Source organism: Athene cunicularia, assembly GCF_003259725.1.
Source record: "Athene cunicularia isolate RWA chromosome 1 unlocalized genomic scaffold, athCun1 chr1_part2, whole genome shotgun sequence".
Taxonomy (NCBI): Eukaryota; Metazoa; Chordata; class Aves; order Strigiformes; family Strigidae; genus Athene; species Athene cunicularia.
The window spans coordinates 79,937,380-79,957,624 of NW_020799092.1; the positions used below are offsets into that span (position 1 = coordinate 79,937,380).

The 20,245-nt window shown below is 39.0% G+C and overlaps 1 protein-coding gene across 4 annotated transcripts in view; it reads right to left on the minus strand.

Annotated features, from left to right (window-relative positions):
* CHCHD3 (coiled-coil-helix-coiled-coil-helix domain containing 3) overlaps positions 1 to 20,245 on the minus strand; it is a 168,708-nt gene that overhangs the window by 142,119 nt on the left and 6,344 nt on the right. For all 4 annotated transcript variants that reach the window (XM_026868499.1, XM_026868498.1, XM_026868497.1 and 1 more), the window contains exon 2: positions 19,197 to 19,284. In XM_026868499.1, coding sequence (XP_026724300.1) covers positions 19,197 to 19,284 — 88 coding nt within the window. The remainder of the gene's footprint in view (positions 1 to 19,196; positions 19,285 to 20,245) is intronic.

Below are 20,245 nucleotides of genomic sequence, written 5' to 3' on the forward strand. Positions count from 1 at the left end.
AGACAGAGTACGTACTTTATGTCTTATTCAATTAAACAACAACAAAATATAGTTACCTTTCCTGACATTCTCAAACTCGTCTCAAGCAGCTAACCATGGAAACAAAATTTGTCTCACCCCTCAAATAGGTTACGTGAGGTCCAGGTTAAAGTGCACTGGCAAATCAATATGAGACAGTCCATCTACACCTCCCCGTGCTGCGTGCTGTCTGGGCATATGTAGAAGCTTCAGCTCATCAGAGCTGTCAATCAGGTAACTTATGAGCATAAAATTTGCTGGTAGAATTATGTACTTTAGTTTGCTTTGGATATAAGTAACACTGTCAAGAAACTCTTATCCTAGACTCCTAAAAACATAAGTTTTTAAGAAAGCCGTATAAATATTCATGGCACGCTAAAGAATATAGTAAAGACTTCTAGGTCTGAAATCAAACTGTATGATTAGTGTGTTTAAATTAGGTGGTAAGTCAATGACACCATTAAAAATATACTCTTCCTTCTTTAATTATTATTTTTGAAAGAGCCTGGAGTTGCTGGTAGCAGCGTACAGGAGGAAACGAGGAAGTGGAGTAACTGTTAGCACATCAGTATTCCTGGCATACAACATTTTTTTTTAAATTTTTTAATTTAATGGTTTTCAAACACTGTTGTATCCAGTCCTTAACCCTATAACTAGTCCAAATTAGCCTTGCGCTCAATGGAAAAAAAAAAAAAAAAAATTAACCACCCCTTCATTCCACCAGCGCTAAAGAAAAAAACTCCAGAAATAAGTTATTTACTTAAAGACCAAAGTATCTGTTTCTCTCCCTGTCTCAATAACAAAGGCATCACTTAGCGACCCTCAGGAAGTTTACTGGTAAATGTACAAACCAACTCCCAGAAGCAACTATCTGTGTGTGCCAGAAGAGTCTCTTTGATCAGTGACCTTATTGCACATTTCCCAAATTTGTTTATTATGACTCACGGATATGGGCATGGTCAGCATTTACACTGATAAACGTTGGGTTTTTTTCAATTTAATTTTATGCTTCAGAATGCTATCCTTCAAGAATAATATTCTATTTTCAGACTCATACAAATTTAACTACCAACGCGTACAGCAACTCTTCTATTTCAATTCAGAATTACAGGCACTTCCTACAATCGTGGGTTCGGTACGAACATAAAGCACGCCTCCAAGGACAGAAATGTGTATTAACTGTTAAATATTGGTAATGTGAAGCAATACTTAAACAAGCTCATAGGATAATTAAATACAAAAACAATGCAATTAAGTGTGCATAATTTAAAAATATTAAATATTTTAGTTTCCAAAGGCGCTCTTGCATATATTACATTATCTATTTTACAATGTAAATGTGGATATCAATCAATTTATACTAATTTAAATTAGAAACAAGTTGGTACGTGATCTAGAAGTAACAAAGCAAAGTTAGTTCATATTATATTTGGAACATACTCTTTTCAGTATCTCATTATTGTAACTTTAGCAGTAAACCCCAGCAATGAATTTATGAGGAGGGGCTGGAAAAAAAAACAGGAAAACAGGATTACAAGGTTTTCCCCTGTGAGTCTTTGAATTGGGTTCTATTTGCCTGTGCTTAACAGCTATATTTAACATGAATCACTCATTTCTAAGATGGCACCTAAATGAGAAAATAAGATTTTTCATTACTCCCTAGTATGTCCAAATTACAGTCTAATAAGCTAACAGAAAAATCAAGTAAACAGAAATGGATGTATTCAATCCAGAGAAAGGCAGAAAACTCAACAATACAAAATCCCAAACTTAGATCTTTTAACCAATACACAAAGGAGAAATGGAGCATAGAAGAATAAAACGGTAAAAGTCAAGGAGGAGGACACGTGAGGAAAGCTCTGAGCAGGACAAGGCCATCCTTCTGCACCACAGTCCGGCAACCGATGGTTTAACAATAAAAATGTGAGCTCTTCCACTACAAAATCCTTACACAATACTCAGTCTTGGGTTTTATATCGCTCAGGAAAGACATCAACCTCTCCGCCGTTCATGCTAAGCTCAGACTGTCAGCCCTAAATGCGGGGAGGGAAAGAGGTCCTCGAGTTACAACAATCCCGGTGGCAAAATCCAAATTCTCACCACAAATTTAATATTGCGTGTTTGCATTATTCTTCCATCAGACTTCCTGATTATTCAGGTCAAAAAGTTACAGAATTTGAATGAAGCATAGTGAATCCTCAAAAAAAAAAATCTGTCAAGAATTTTCTTCCCAAGACTTAGGATTCATTACAAAAAACATGCACAGAAGAAACATCCTGGCTTAAAGAACTTAAGTTCCATTTGACAGGTGACACATACAGGGAAGCACTGCAAGAGAAGAAACATGAAATACGGGCAATATATCTCGAAACGTGTGACAGCTAATAAAATAAGCCATTTACCATCAGGGAGTGGATTGAGTTAAAGAAGCCAATTAACATAAAAATGTGGCTTTTTTTTTTCTCTAGGCATTCCTGCTGTGCCGACTACATGAAGTTTTATTGTAACTTTTAAAATTGTTCTCAATGCCCTTACAAGGTTGTGAATCATTTCACACAAACCTTGTTAATAACCCATCCTTCTCACCCACCTCCATAATATAAGTGCATATATATGAAATAACTTATTTCAGCAGCTATTTAGCCATCAGTCATTTTGCTGTCCTGTTCATTTTAAATAATAATTTTAAAAAATATGAAACGGAAGTATCACATACCTTTACAAGACTATCACTGCCAGAACACCCTTCGACTGAAAACAACAGTTGAGAGACCTGTTATTTCAGCTGTCTGTGTAGTAATTTCTACTACACATACCCTGTAAGGCTGCTCTTGCTGAATACAAAGGATAAAAGCATCAGGATTCTGTAATTCAACATTTTAAAAAAATAATCATATTGTAAGTGATGATGGGAAGGATTTTATGATTCTGCTTTCAACAGGATTAAGCATGGAGTGTTCTTTCAGGGCAATTTAAGTTGTCCAGTTTCTGATCTTTATGGTTCATAAGTTCATTGTAAAGTTATTTTATCTGACAGTATGGGGAAATTTACTGGTATCCCTTTTATTTTCTCAGACAAAATAATTTCTAAAATTCTTTCACCACACGTATTTCAATGGACATCTTCTACAACCAAGATGACAGTGCAATAATCATGTACTTCTACACATAATTGCTATGTAAAAAGGTTTATAAACTAAAACATCTCTTCAGTTTTACATTTAGAAGTCTCCGCTAATTGCAAAGAATTACTAACTGCTTATTGCACAGACCAGCACTCCCAAATGGGACTCTCTGCACTGTCAAGGCTACATAAATAGCAAATTTTGATGTTCAGTTCATCTACTACCATCATCTTTAAAGAGGATTCTCCAGCTGTGATTGCACACTATCAGTGGCACTGAAAAGTCAATTTTACCCAATTACAGCTCTGGATTGCAGTCGCTTTGGATAGAAATAAGAAGATTCACAAAGCTGCTCATCGCTCTGAATCAGAAAGCCCTGTCTTGGGGATATTTTCACATGTTCCATTGCAGGGAAAAGCTCAGAGTAGCTGAGTTTTTTAGCTCAGGTGGATTTTTTTTTCCGTCTTTTTTACAAATAAATGTTTGCAGAATATAAATTTCTATTCACCTCAGTTTTCAACCTAAACTGAAATTTTGTGTTCCATTCATACTCAGGCCTTGGTAACTTGAAATGATCTTATCATGCCCTATGATAGAGCCCATCCTTTCACAGCAAACCAATCTGACCAATCAATCAGGAGAAAGCAAGGCAAATAAATATAAAGTTAACCAAAAACTGGTATTTGCTGGAGGATACAGCTTCATGATGATGATGCTTCATCAGCCTCCTGACGTTCAACCCCTTCACTACTGCTTACACTATTTCCAAAGCCAGCTGCATACTCACAGCTCCAAATGCCAAAGAAAAGTCTCTCCCTGCTTTCTGAAATTAAAAACCAACAGTATCTCCGTTCCCATCAGCAACTAAATTAATGATAACCTGGCTTCTTAGGGCTTTAGGTTCCATCCCTCTGATATACACAATAACCCTGCCTTCTCTCATGTCACGGTAGTATTTAAACAAGGAAGGTGAATTTTATGACTGGCCCAGAGTTACGTGCACGGTGACTGCCCAGCAGCACACCTGTGTTGACCCATCAGTAGCAGAACATATTGTAGGAGAGTTTTGCCCCCCTGTCCTGTAACAGGGCGTAATTTCCGCGCCTCCCAGCCTCCTGGGGGGTCACACAGGAGGTAATGCTGTAAAACTCTGGTTCCAAATGACCCTGCTGTACTAACATCACCACACACCAAAACCTGCATCCCCCACCAATTTGCAACTACTGATACTTAAAACTATCACGAGACACATAAAATTTAAGAAGTTATTTTTGCATTTTACTAAAGAGGGAAACAACTGCTTGTTTGTCCTATCCCACTGCTGTTCCCAAAGACTTTCTGCACCCAGTTCCTTCCCTTCAGCTGCTGAATTTCAAATCCATGTGACAGCCAAGGGTCAGAAAGCATGTCAAGAACAGCAGCACGACCACCAGCTCCAGGGCCTTCCAAAACCTCGCTCTGGTTTATTTTCATGCACTGCCCCAAAGCATCACCCCCTTTCACATTGACCCAAGCTCTTCCAAATCCCCCAGGCTCACCCATGTTGAGGCTTTTCTGCAGCCTTGCGACTCTCCCACATTCCCCTGGGTCTGCTTTTCTAGTTGGACTTGATGATCTTAAGGGTCTTTTCCAACTTAAATGATTCTGTATGGATCAGGTATGGCTACAGAAGCTCTTGCTGCAGGTCTCCACATAGCGTTAGCTCCCCCAAGCTCAACTCTATCATCAAACCACCTTTCCTTTCTCACCAGTAGTGCTCTCAATTTTTTTCACAAACAGGGTTACACGCAGGCGAACACAGCAAGAAGTACCATTCCCTTCCTGGCTGAGGAGATCAGCCCTTTCAAAGAAAAGAGATTGGTGAAGAAATCCAGTGAGAAGAAGGATGGAAAGATGAATGCAGAAAAGTCAAAGCACTGATAAGGTGGACGAGGAAGGATATGGAATTCAGCAAGGCAAATCTACAATTAAACTAGGAAAAGACAATAATGATGGAAAAAAACCATGGACAATAACGATGTAGAGGTATGGCAAGAGAGACCTTTGTAAAAACCATTCTGCAGCAGATCTGCACCTGGTAACAAGCTTCCCCCATCTATCCTGAATATAGTCTTTTGAGGAAATTTCTAGGCCTGTAACAGAATGGTCAAATAAAGTAAGTTGCAACTTGCATTGCAGGATACATCAGTAGTTATTTTGCAAATCAGTTCAACAGTACAAAAATAATCTATGATATATAACGCTGGGCAACAATTGTATCAGGAAACACTGCAGTAGTACCACTTTCACCAATTCATTTGCAAGTTTTCAGAAAACATGTAAATAAACTAATTATCCTGGAGACATCTCCCTCTCTGACTAGTTTGGATAAAACCTGTTAATAACTTTGAAAGTTATTCTGGGAAAGAAGGAAGATAAAAACAAATTATATAAAAGGCCATAATGCAATGATACTGTGAAAGAAACAAGCCATGAAAGTGTGTCTTTCCAGGTAAAGGTTAATGAAAGAAAAGAAAAGAAGCGTTTCACCTAAAGGTAACACTCATCAGTACATCTGCTGATCCCATTAACCAGGTTTCCCAGCAGTTCGAGTTGCATGGGAAGATAAATCAAGATGCCAAACTTCTATATTGTACATTTAAAGCAATCTAACAACTTAGCACTAAATTTTAAAGGGAGTAAAAGTTTTCCAGTAGAAGCTGAATATTCAGAAGAAAAAAAAAAAAAAAAAGCGTAACCATCTCCATATCAAGTAATAATTTTATTTATCGATGACATGGGCACTGAAACTCTGCACAAACTTTGAAAGCAATCACTTCACCTAAAATTAAGTACAAAGAAGCCGGCAGTGATAAATAAGTGGATCTTAAACAGCTGTTGTGATGCGCTCAAATCTCATCTCCTGTTCATTCATTCAAGTTATAACAACAGGCTGATACATGGATGTTTTGTATCAGTGCAGAGAAAACAGTAATTCCACAATTTGTTTATTCAGCTCAGATGCAAAATACAGCACAGTCTCATCACTGCTGACTCGAGAAGGATACAAGGAAAATAATTTAAACAGCATTTGTAACGAGATCCTGTAAATGAGAATCACTGACTTAGAAAGGAAAGTGCAGGAGAATCTGTAAGTATTTCCTTATGTCTTGAGGATAACATTTCTGGTTTCTTACATCCCATACGGCAACATGTTTATTTTAGAGAAGAATCTGAAAGTCAAGCTTTAGTAACAACGTGACATTATTTCATGTAATATTAATGGCAGGACACAAGAAGTCAGCTTAGAAATAGCTAATGTACACATTTCAAATAAATGCTCCACAAAAGTATCAAGGGCACCTGCACTCCTTGCACAGGAGCAAGGATATGTTTCTGCCAAGGGAAGAGGAGGTGACTTACAAAGCACTGTAACAGGTCTTCCTCCAAATTCAGCAAAACCAGCTTTATATTTAATTGTCAGCAGACAGCTACAGCGTTGTCAACTTTAAAATGTGGTAACCAAAGTATTTTCGGCCCAATATTTAGCACTGTATTACTGCTTGTAATAACTGAAAACTGGTTGTAAACAACACGAAACCAGGATGTTTATGACTCCTTTCATTATGCAGAAATTATGTAAAAAGAAAGGACAATTGCCAAAACGTTTAAAATTCTCACAACAAGAATAATCTAACACCGACATTTTTAATAACGGATAATGAGATCTGCTAACAAAAACAACTTTTTCAAATGACTGATCTCTAAACTGACATAATACTTACACCATCTCCACAGCTGATAGCTTTTTAGTCTTGTAAGTTGTTAGCAGCAAGAAAAACAAGAGACTACAGAAGAATGTAGTGAGTAGCAGTATTGCCAAAACCAAGCAGATCCAACTCTATTCTAGGAATAAGCTGCTGTGAGTAGTCACCGAGTAGCAAGTTAACCCAGCATGAATGAGCAAATGCAAGAGCTAGTAGCATCTCAAATACCAGAAAGTTAATTCGGGAATTTAATAAAAAGTTTAGAGAAAAAGAAAGAGGTGGTTCTAACAGGGAGGAGGTCAGATATAAAAATCCTAAGGAGAGAGTCATCTGACTGTCAGCAAAGATGCTTCCTGTTAATTCAGAAATATATGAGGCTCACTTTTTCTTTGAGTAAAACATTCTCTCCTCTGCAAATGACAGAGCAGACTAAAAGGAGCCAGTATGTTCAGCAATCTCTTTGACAGACAGACAGGCACAGAAACAGAAAATTGGTCCTCACTTGAAATTTAGTTGACGAAGTGATGCAATACCCAGTGCTCCTCCAAAAGTTTACAGTTTCCTTAGGTTTCTGATTAGCATTGAACTCACTCTTCTATATAATCATTGCCCTTCATTAATTCTTTCTACCAATTTCTGCATATACTACTTTTTTTCCTTAAGTTTCATAATACTCTGCCATCTCCCCCATTGAGAAATGTCACCGAGTAACATCAGGGATAACCAAGTCCATTCTCTTATGATAAACTGCCTCCTTCTCATGAGGGGAAAGGGAAAGGGAAAGGGAAAGGGAAAGGGAAAGGGAAAGGGAAAGAGAAAGGGAAAGGGAAAGGGAAAGGGAAAGGGAAAGGGAAAGGGAAAGGGAAAGGGAAAGGGAAAGGGAAAGGGAAAGGGAAAGGGAAAGGGAAAGGGAAAGGGAAAGGGAAAGGGAAAGGGAAAGGGAAAGGGAAAGGGAAAGGGAAAGGGAAAGGGAAAGGGAAAGGGAAAGGGAAAGGGAAAGGGAAAGGGAAAGGGAAAGGGAAAGGGAAAGGGAAAGGGAAAGGGAAAGGGAAAGGGAAAGGGAAAGGGAAAGGGAAAGGGAAAGGGAAAGGGAAAGGGAAAGGGAAAGGGAAAGGGAAAGGGAAAGGGAAAGGGAAAGGGAAAGGGAAAGGGAAAGGGAAAGGGAAAGGGAAAGGGAAAGGGAAAGGGAAAGGGAAAGGGAAAGGGAAAGGGAAAGGGAAAGGGAAAGGGAAAGGGAAAGGGAAAGGGAAAGGGAAAGGGAAAGGGAAAGGGAAAGGGAAAGGGAAAGGGAAAGGGAAAGGGAAAGGGAAAGGGAAAGGGAAAGGGAAAGGGAAAGGGAAAGGGAAAGGGAAAGGGAAAGGGAAAGGGAAAGGGAAAGGGAAAGGGAAAGGGAAAGTCTAGCATCTTGGATGAACCACTCATCTCAACTCTTTCTGCATAAAACTCCAGAGATTAAGGAGAAAGAGAAGACTTTCACAGGATGGGAAAAAACGCCTTATCTCACCCCTAGCCTAGATGACCATCTTAGATTAGATGCTTATTTTTCAGACTCTTAACATTAGGTGAAATCAAATATGGTTAATGAAGCTAAAAATGAGAATCAGATAAACTGGCTTCAGGAGGCACTGTCAGAGGTACACAATGAACCTTGTAAGCAGAGGAAAGACAGAATGTCCTTTCTCCATTTTTTAAATTTAGATTTCAAAAAAACAGGTAGTAATATCCAAACCCTGCAATTTTCAGTCTGGTGTTCCCCAAAACTTTAGTAATCTGTCTCAACATGGTCGTTCCAAAATCAAGGAGTTGAGTACACATACAGACCAGACTGGGAAAAAAAATCGCAGCAGTAGCTGAAACTGCATTCCCTTGAGGCAGAAGAAAAATAGTCTCTAAGTGGTTACCTCGTGTTTAACTAAAAAACTAGTACAAAGCTTTCAAGCAGCAGCAGCAGTGCTGTTCAGTATATACAATATACTTAACCTGCCTGATCTGACAAGTGAGGAAGGGGTTTAGTAACACTTTGCTGCAACCTGAAGATGAAAGAATAAAAAAAACCCTTTCTTCTCGTCTTAGTGGGATAAACCACACATTTCAAGTATTCTTTAATATCACACTGAAGATTCTCTAACCTGTAAATAAATTGCAATGGGAAGAAAAGTAGCATTTACTATTAAAACCACAAGGTTTTAGTACTTGGAGGTCTCCTTGTCCTGCACAGTTTCCTCTTACCAGTTCATTGGAGTCTTGGTTTAGAAATATTTTGACACATTCTCCCCTTACAGCAGTCCGTTTTCATTTTATTGACTGTTGTAGTCAGTGGAGGGATAATTTGGATAAGAATATATTTTACTATAAAACCAGAGAGGATGCTATATAGCAGAATCACAATTTCCTCGCATAATGCTACCAAGACTAATACTGGTAAGAGCAAACAGTTTCAATTTAGTCATTGGTTTTATTTCATTAAAATTATCAATATCTTTGATTTTATTCTTTAAGGTAACAAAATCATTCAAACTGCTTCAAATGACTTCTGTTCTAGCAATCCTCTAAATTAGATACTCTTTTATCTTAGCAACCTAGCTTGCTCTTTTTGACCTATAATCCCAGGAAGGCCTCTGAAGGACAAAGGAGAAATAGCTGGATTTTATTCTGGTGCCCAGACACAGCACGGACGAGAGAAGTCAAAGGCTGAAATTTCAGAGGAAATATTAAATAGTTCAATGACTACCACCGGCAATCTTCAGCACATTTAACTCTCAATATGAACCAAAAAGTAGAGCACATATGAAGTCTGATTTGTGTGAGAAAATACATGGGAGACTTCTAACAAGGACCACAACAAATCTGTCCCAAACAACCTTTTTCTGTGTACATTCTGATTTCTAATGGACAACGTACCTAAAATGAAGAAAAAACTAAAGGGAAAAAAAAAAAAAAAAAAAGCATGTTGCCAGATAGATTTTTATTTAATTCTAACATGAAAAAAACCCACCAAAACCTAGAAAAACCCAACAAACCACCCCACAGTGTCTTTTCAGGAATCTGCCTCATAAACAATTGTTAAACTCTGGTTGACTTTTCAAAAAAAATTCAGCCTAAAACTGGGCTCTGACTGTCTATGGCCCCAGGTCTAAAACTTTACCAGGATTTAACTACAAACGATTAAGTACCAGGAACTAGCAAAAGGCAATGGCACCAATCTCATACGTAAGTGCAGAAACATTTAGTCCTTAAATCTCATTACTACGTGGTGACTTGCAAAGGGCTCCATGAACTGTGCACAATCTCTTCTTCCCAGGTTAAATTTTAGCTCTGTGTTTTTTAGAGACAGTTTCCCTAGCTTTCTTAATTAGGTTTATTGCAGCACTAGAAATTAATATAAGAATCACACGTCAGCCACTAACAGTTGTTTTTAAACATGATTTTCTTCTAAGTACTGGAAGATTATGTTTTAGCATGCACAACCTTGTGCTTCCACATGAAAAAGCAGGTGACTAACTTTTCACTCAAAAGCCATTTCTAAAAAATACGAGCAAGTACTTTGGATATGCTGGCTATACCAGCTATGACAAAAATTGCTTTATATATGTACCACACGACTACTCCAAAAGATTTTTAGAGCAAACATCTGCACTCAGTAAACCCTAATAGAGCACATGCAGCCTTAAGCAGAATAGCATGAAATTTAATTCCAACAAATCCACTGGAGACCAAAAAGCACACAGTATGTAGTACGTAAAAATTACCTGTTTCTAAGAACATACAGAAACAAAAACGACACTTCTAACTGAATGCCCATTGAAAGATAAATCCTGACTATCTGCAAAAAGCCACAGACACAGAAACCCATCTGTAAAAGATAAAAAACATTATAAAAGCTGACTGTCATCGCAATGCAACTGCCTTGGCCTGAGACTTAGTTACTTATCCAGAGGAGCAGGACAGGACCTGACACAGAGTGCTCTTTTTTAAAAAAATTTCACTTGGAATATGGAAGTTCTCTGGCAGTTGTAAAACTAGAATCCCTAAATAAAGCAATCAAACGTCCCCCTAGTTTTTGACAATATTCATAGGACGTATTGGCTTTCTCCCTGACCCTCATGTAGGGGAAAAAAAAAAACAAACACACAACTCAATCCCACAAGCTCTCAAAAACCCGATTCCTCCATTTGCAGAACCCTTGCAAGCCTCAGAATCCGTTTCTTTGGTTCCCTTTGCAACACTGAATAATTACAAATAAAGCCATAGCAGGAGCAGAAGGAGAGAGGGGGGATGGGAATCAATTACTGCAATTCTAGTCTTAAATGCCTCCCACACATGGACCACTTCTTTCATACAAACTCGAACATGATCATTTCATTACAGTAAAAGAAAAAAAAGAGAGGGAGAGGGGAAGGGGGAGAGATAGAGAGACCTCCTCTACATTTGGCCTGTCCTTCCAACTGCACAATCAAACTTAAACCAAATTTATATAATGTCAAACTCTGCGTTAACATTAATACAAATGTCATTTCTTGGAGTATATTTAAGCGTATCTATTTCACACAGTCCACTACTATGCTGACATGTAAAAAAGGTACTTCAGGAGGCTGGCTTTTTTTAATTGTTGTTATTAATTCACCTGTAAAAGTTTTTTTTGTTTAGGGGAAAAAAAAAAAGGTTAACCTTTCCTTGAACAGCATAAAATACTATTTCAGTAATAGGGGGGAAAAAAAAAATATATTTCTAGGCTACAAAAGGATTGTTTCACCTCACAACACTCTCCTCCTGAAGATGTAGTCCAGAGTGCTTGAGCCACACCTGTGCCTTCCAGCTCCATGAACTGCAGGATCAGATTTACTCCCTTCCACCAGCACCAGCACTTTGACAGCTTGAACAGCTGATTCAGGAAAGAAAAACTTAAATTTGATGTAACCTGCAAAGCTGTTCCAAAAGATGGTCATCACCAAAAAGGAAAAGGGACGCTATTGCTCCTGTGTGTGCTCCTGCTTCCCTTCTCTGAATACACAAGGTTCAACAACGGGAGAGAAGCCGGTACAAAACTCTTCTCGTAGGGTTTTATTCTAGATGGTTTAAATCACTGGACACCAATTTATTATGGGGACAGATGATCCGACGCGAGACCATTAGATGAGGTTAGTTGTAATATCAGACTATGAGCTTAAATTCAATATACACACATGAGAATTTCCAACACCTTTAGCCATTCCTTCTTGTTCTACCTTTGGATATTTGTTTAAAATCTCTGCTGTTCCACAGGATGTATCAGAACGCAAAATATAATTAAAGTGTGCTGCCCAAAGGCACAGACTTGACCACATAAAGACAGTATTTCAGTAAAGAATCAAAATACTACTTTTGAACTGGACAAATGTTGGGAATATAATACAAGATAGCAGCCCAGGCACATCCAGGCTTTTTCATTCACGCCTTAAAAAATTTCTGTTCATAAGTGAGATGAGCATTTGTAAGGTTCTAAATGTTCCCCTTACACAATTATGTACCTTTTCCATATTCAACAATCCAAGTCTCTTAAACAATCAAATTAGGGCTTTTTGCTTACTAATATTCTCCTCATGTCTACTCAACCCTCCATTAATTATGCACCATCTTTTTGATTAGGTTAATACTGTACTTTGAGGACATGGAGTGAACGAATCCCTTCCACAGCCCTGAACTCCAAATTGTTATGAACTAAAAGAAAAACAAAAAAACAAAAAAAAAACAAAACACAAAAAACAAACAAACAAAAAAAAACAGATGTACAAGTTGCATTATTTGCTACTTTTTCCTTCTAATTTTGGTACCATTTTACAAGGATATACCCAGCCACCTGAAAGCTTTCACAGAACACCTTGCATGTCACACAGACAGCAAAAACTTTAATTTATGCACTACTTGCTTCATCTTCCAGGCATAATTCTAGCTTCCCTATACTCCTGCAATCCAGTGACGTGAATGTCAGGCACAACTAAAGATTTGCTGTTACAGTGACAGCATTAAAAGTTTGTCATCTTAAGCAGTCTAGTGAGTTACAAGACATTTCACCTTTTGATAATAAAATACTTCCATCAATAGCGAACCTTTAACCCAAAGAATATCAATATACATCACTGAAAATAAAGTTACCTCCAAGAAACTCAGTGACAACCAAGTGGCAATAGCAAGCCACATGAAAGCAGGACTGAGCACTGACTGCAGCATCACGTATGCAAGAACACTCAAGACGGCTTGCTGAAATTTAGATCACGCATCAAAAAAATACATATCCGAGCAAGCTACTGCCTGGGTGTCAGAAGCTTCTGATGAAGCTGCCCTTCCTCTACAAGTCAATGTATTACACCATGTATCTACTTCCTTCATCAAGAGCAGTAGGATGAACTCTACTCAACAAAACTGCCAAATATTCTGTGGAATGTATTCTTGCCATGACAGCTACATTAGAGGCTTCCAAGATTTTCAGACCAAAAGCCTATCACAAGTCATCAGTATTCCTCACAAACAGCTCTGCTTCCCTTTGAAAAACTCTTTTTCTTTTTTCCCCTCCCAGAGGTCAGAGGGAAATCAAAACAAACCCACAAATATACTATTAAAAACAAACCCAGTATTATTCTATAAGATGCAAATCAAGGCATTCCAGACTACCAGTGATCCACACACCAGTTTGATGAGTGGGGATTCCTACTTTATTTATTTCACAGAGGCTTTCAGTACCATTTAAGTATAAAACCTCCTTCTAAAGAGTACCCAGAGCTGTACCTAGAGGAGGACAAACAAACACTGCCAAAAGGAGAGACCAAGTCCTCCTGGTTGCTGCTACAGGCAGAAAGGTTAGAAATCCAGATCAGTGGCTGAAAGGAACTGCCTGAGATTTACAGGTGTCTTACAGCCAAGTAAAGCATGGAATCAACCCAGACATTGCTGAAACTCTGATTTTTTTTTCTTTTTCTAAAAGTAAGAGGAACTCTACAAAATAATATCACGGAAATGTCAGTTTACTTCATCTTTTGGTTTACACTGAGAAAAAGTGTTGTTGCAACAGAGATACACAAAAAACAATTAATACACTAAAGGGCACAGAATGAATAGGAATTATTTGCAGAGGATTCTTGCTTGACTGGCATAAATTTAGCCAAATTCTGTAAACTTCCATATACCCATACCATAAAAACTGAAAATACAAACAAATTCAAATATACAAGCGATAATGGAGAGCCTCCCACAATGTGAAGTACTCCAGTTTTACTTCTTTTTGTGCAGCATCTGACTATCCATAATTACTAGTACCATCAGCACATGCTGCACTTCTTCAAATAAAATTAAAAAATTTTAAAAAACAATTTTGCTAAAAGCCAGACAAGGAACAAGGGCTATGACTCTGGTGCAGAAGTTCTCGTGTTCTCTCGGACTGCACGTTGTAAGAGACCAGTCCAGGTGGTCACAATGGTCCCTTCTCAAGTTCTAAGGATTAAAAATGCCCTGTTGCACTTCGCAAACTTATTTTCACACCCTACTGCCAAATCACAGGAACACAGAATCATTCAGGTTGGCTTCCTCAAAACCTTCTCTGCTCAACCTTAAACAAACCAATTTTCCCCAGACTTTTCTCGAGGGAAGGCACACCAGGCTTTGCTGAACTAGTTCCAGCTCCTTTCCAGCAGTTACTCCCCAGCCTGCACTGACGCAAGACGTGGCTCCTTTCCTGCTGCAGGACTCTGCACTTGTCCTTACTGAATTTCAGGAGGTTCCTGTTGGCTCATTCCTCCAGTCAGCCTAGGTCCCTCTGGACAGCATCCCCCCAATTTGTGATCATCTGCATGGAAGAGCTTTGTACTCCACCTCCTCCTCCAGGACACTGATAAAGCTGTTAAACAGGACAAACTCCTGCAGAACCCCACATGATCATAGAAACACAGGACGGTTTGGGTTGGAAGGGACCTTAAAGACCACCTAGTTCCAAACCCCCTGCCCTGGGCAGGGCCACCTTCCACTAGCCCAGGTTGCCCAAAGCCCCGTCCAACCTGGCCTTGAACCCTTCCAGGGAGGGGGCAGCCACAGCTTCTCTGGGCAACCTGTCCCAGGGCCTCACCACCCTTACAATAAAGAATTTCTTCCTTATATCTCATCTAAATCCACCCTCTTTCAGTTTAAAACTATTCCCCCTTGTCCCATCCCTACCACTCTGATGATGAGTCCCCCCTTTCCCACAGCCCCTTTCAGCCCTGGGGGGCCGCTCTAAGGTCTCCCCGGAGCCTTCTCTCCTCCAGCTGAAGCCCCCAACTCTCTCAGCCTGTCCTCACAGGGGGGCTCCAGCCCCCCCGAGCATCTCTGTGGCCTCCTCTGGCCCCGCTGGAGCAGGTCCGTGTCCTTCTGCTGTTGGTGCCCCAGAGCTGGACCCAGCCCTGCAGGAGGGTCTCCTAGAGCGGAACAGAGGGGGAGAATCCCCTCCTTCGCCCTGCTGCCCACACTGCTCTTGATGGCATTCTCTTGATACCAGCCTCCAGGTAGAGTACTACTCAGTAACCACAACCCTCTGACCCTGACCATCCAATCAGGTTTTTTAACCCAACTTGTCATTCAGCTGGTTTACTGCAGCAACCTAACTTGGATGCAAGAATACTGGGAGAGTGTTGGACACCTTGGTGAAGCTGAGGTAAAGGACACCTACTGCCCTCCTCTCATCCACAAACCCACTCGCTTTGTAGTCTTCCACCTCCTGCTGGCCTCATTTTGGCACTGAAGGTCTATCATGAACTCCCTGTTTAACCAGACCGGCCACCAATACATCTATTAATTTTCTTGAGTACTTGAATGGACCGTTCTTGCAGTAGGTAAAGGTTGTCCTTAAGGACTTCACAGCTTTCCTAAGCTTATCCCTCAGAGCTGACTCCTATGGGATCCTACCAACTAGCTCTCTTCACAAACTGAAATTTGCTCTCCTGAAGTTCAGTTAAATCCTGGCTGCATCTCCAACTAGAACCTAATTCTTCAAAAACTCATTCCTGTACATCTGAACAATACTTTCTTACATGTTTTCAACTCAGCCAAGATACCCTGGGCCACTGAAACTCCACCAAAAGACACAGACACCAACACAACAGAGTACATAAGTTAAAGGCATCATTTCACACAAATGAACAAAGAGAAGAAATATTTTTTTTCTCCACTGGAAACATGCAAGGTCTAACCCAATTTCTGAGGAGGCATCGGCAGTGCTCACCTTATTACACACCTACACAACATGTCATACTTCATGACATGGGTCCTTTATGATTTATTCTCATGATGATAGCATAATAACAATAATACAGTTAAACTAAAAAAAAACAACCTCCTCTGTGTCTTCAGTGTAATCTCTTTCTGCAAAGGGAAAAAAATGGCTGTCTGAGATGAAGAGAGTCTTGATAATTTAAGCATTTGTTCTTCTGTTTTCTCCATAATAGACTATTAGCTTTTCAGATATCCACTAAGCTAAAATGAATTAAACCATTCCCTTTGTCTGTTATGACTAAAGCTTTAGGTATAATACACAGAAGAAAAAAAAAAAAAAAAAAAAAGTACTCCTCTGACCAAATTACTTTTCATCAATATTGCTTTAGGAATTACAGACATACTTTAAAGATTTTATACTTGTTAAATATTTTAGTGCATTTAATATTACTCAGAAGTCAGAAAATGATCCAAGCAAGCAAGGATGTTTTAAGATGTAGTATTTAGATGTCAGATTTCATTGTAAGTGTATGTAATTTCATTTTCCAACCCCAAACTGAAGTCAATAAATTCATCATATATTGGCAAGCAACATGATACACGTTCTTTCATGTAATCTAATCCATTATTCCTCCACCAAAAGCTATCAAAGACTTGACTTAAAGAAAGGGCTGTTTTTAATAGCTCTAATGTTTCTCCCTCTAGACATCTTTTTTATTTTTGTAGAAAAGTGTGATTTGTCTAGAATGTATAAAGATATAAAAGCAGGCTAACAAACTGTCAAGTTTGAAAGTTGCCCAGCTGGTAATCCAAAAGCCAGAGCCATCCTCCAAACACCACCCTCTCTTTAGAAGCAGCAAGTGATCCACTATGTCAGAAAAACAAGTCATTATGCCAGATTCATAAACAGGACCGGAGGAGCTGGCTGGAGAAAGGTCTCTTATTATCTATGGAAGAGGTTTTCCCAAGAAACCAAGCCCCAGCACTGCTGCACCCCAGAAGGCAGATCCCCAGATTTGGGATCCAGCCCCCGCAGCCAGTAACACAGAGCAGTTCAAGATGAAGCACCAGCTCTGAAGCGACTGCCCTTCCTGTAATGCCACCTTAGCAGACAAACACCGACTCTGACAAGTGTAGATGTAGCTACAAAATAAACAAGTAGGTTGACTGTTCTTACAGCATCAAAGAAATTCAATGGTTTGTAATTCTTCGTCAAAAAACATTCAATGAAAGAGGAATGGATGGTGTGGCAACATGTACTTAAGTATAATTTAATCCTCTTAAATACAAATCATTTTAGCAACTGAGATATAACAACGATTATACTTTCCGAGGGAAATACAAGCACTTCACCTAAATCACTAGTTCTTAAAGCAAAAATACACATAACATTTTCCAAGTTTGTAACGGTCAAGCAATTCATTAAGCCTTTCAATAAATTTAAAAAAAAAAAAAAAAGGACTATTTCCAACACACAAAGAGAAAGAAAATAAAGGATCAAGATAGGTACATACCATGAATTATCAAAGAATTACTGAGGTATTACAGACTTCATCTCTGGTCATCACATCCCCAAAATTATAAATGGTTATTCACAAGACTACTTCCCTAAGTCAGGTTTAAGGATGAAAAAGCAACAAGCAGCGCCATGAAAGCAGGTAGGATGTGCAGGTATTATTTCATATAAATCCTTTATCTAGAATAATTTCTTCACCACAGTAAAACACACGTATATAATGAGAAGGCTACTATTTGGGAAAAAGATGGACAATCTGGTAGTCTATGCATGAAACTAAAGCCCTACTCCATTCAAACCTTACTTAAATTCTAACCAATTTTACTGGGTAAAGTACATTTCACAAGCCAGGTCACCATTTAAGTAATTTTTAAAACCGATATCTTCCTTGCCTGCATTAGGTCACAGTCTTCCTATTTATGAAGGAAAAAAACAAACCTCTAAAGCAGCACCATTTGAGGGTCCCCATAATTGTAAAACACCCCATGTTGGACTTGCTGGATATGGTTAGAGACTTATATCTGACCTCTTCGCCCTGGTGCTCCTAGAGGGCAACTCATCTCCTCCTAAAGTAAAAATCTCAAATAAGCCAGATGAACTGTCACCCAAAATGTTTCTTTCTACTCACTACAGAGGGAGCCCAGCTGGGATATAGACACCTACAGCACAGACCCCTTTACTTCAGCCACAGGAAACCAACTTTCTATCTTCAGATAAAAGATGCTGCATTCTGTTCATTCAGGCCTTGCTGCAAGGCTCACTACTGCCACAGGTCTTGTTTTTAATCAGTGTGTGGAGTTTTGGTAGGATTCTTTTGTAAGTATGAAGGGAAAAGGCCCTTAGGGAATACTGATATCATTAACATCTCTGGAGCACTGATAAGGAGCCTTACTTGAACCTGACAGGTTTCACACAGTCGACAAACACAAATCACATGCTCCCATCTCTGCCATTCATTTTCACTCCTTCAGTAGCTACGTTGTGTTCACTGTGCTGAAATATTTTAAATTAGACTACAGGCTGCCTGGCACAAAGCCCGTTTGATGCATCTGAACAGGCCTCAATAAAGAAAGATAAAAACTTAAGAAAGCCATGATTGTGAGCCATCGATCTGTATAAACTATGACTTATTTCCACTATTCCGTGATAGGAAAATAGGATATTATTCTTGTAATGTTTGCTTAAGTATGTTTCAACAGAAGCTCACTATACTAAAATTCACTGTTGATTAAGTATGCAAGGATTTTCAGTTCAGAACTCAATACAGATTTGAAACAGGTAATTGCCTTACCCAGGTTTTTTTTCTTTTTAAATATTTTTAACAGTGGATAGCACCCTAGGAAACCAAGTCTAATAAACAGTGGTGTTTTAAACTTTAACATCAGCCAGAAGAAAACAAAGAGTAATTTAACTCCTCTAAAAGCCTACAAACTACTTCCTTCCTCAAAAGGAGATGAGAAAAAAAAGTTAATGCCAAAAAAATTATCTCCGTGAAATGGTAATGAGCTCAGTACAATGCTCTGAATGGCATATTTGATTTGTTTCCTCACATCAAAAACCAGGAAAACACAGGCATACCTGCACCAGATGCCGGTCGGTGCTGAGACTGTGGTCTTCCACTGGGTGAGGAAGGTTCCTTCATCCGATCAATGACACTGTCAGAGAGCTGAAAAATATAACCCCCAACCCAGAGTCAGACTGCATCTCCTCCTTTATCCCCAGTACCCATCTCTTTCCCCCAAAAATGAAGCAAAACTTTTTTTAAAAAAAAAAAAGCACAGAGCTCCAAAATAAGATAGGACAGACACTAAAATTCTATCCATAACACAAAATAAACTCTATTCCCCCTTATTTGTGGGGTGAGTGCTCAAGTCCGGGTGCAAACAATCAGACTGAACAAGATTATTTCAGCTGTCACTGAACACAAGAAACAGATATGACAAAATATAGGATACGGGCAAAGGAAACAACACCCGTTGTTTGACACATTGCTTGTAATTAAATCACTTTTTTGCATTTCTCAGTTATTTGGATGACAGTCTGTGCAGGTGCAGAGCACTTAGCCCAGGAGGAACTTCACCCTGATAAAGACTTCAGAACGCTTGTGCAACACAAGTGCTCACAGCAAGTGCTGTCAACCACTAAGTTCATTCTAACGTTGACACACACCACCTTAAAAATACTGTCACAAATTCTGCAGAATCAGAGTAACACCCAGTTTCAGATCTATTGTAACCCACAGAAAAAGATAACAGATGGTAAAGAAGTAATAACATGAAAGCTTTTCTTTTCCAACTCATAAATTCCTACTGGTTTCCTCAAACACCAACTCTTATCAAAATACTGTTTTGACTGCCCATGAGAATTAATTTTAATTAGCAAATCCTTTAGCAAACCTACAGCATGACATCTCTCACTGGCAGAAACCTGTGCTACAAAAGCTTTGCTAAAATCTGTAATCTAGAATGGCTTGTGTTGGAAGGGACCTTAAACATCATCTAGTTCCATCTAATATACAAGTTAAAATGTCTTCAGTGTAAGATTTCTTAACCCGATCCTTAAAACTCTCAATTTAAGTTCACACAGTTATAATTTAACGAAGCTACATTTTGCTAGTACTCATGATA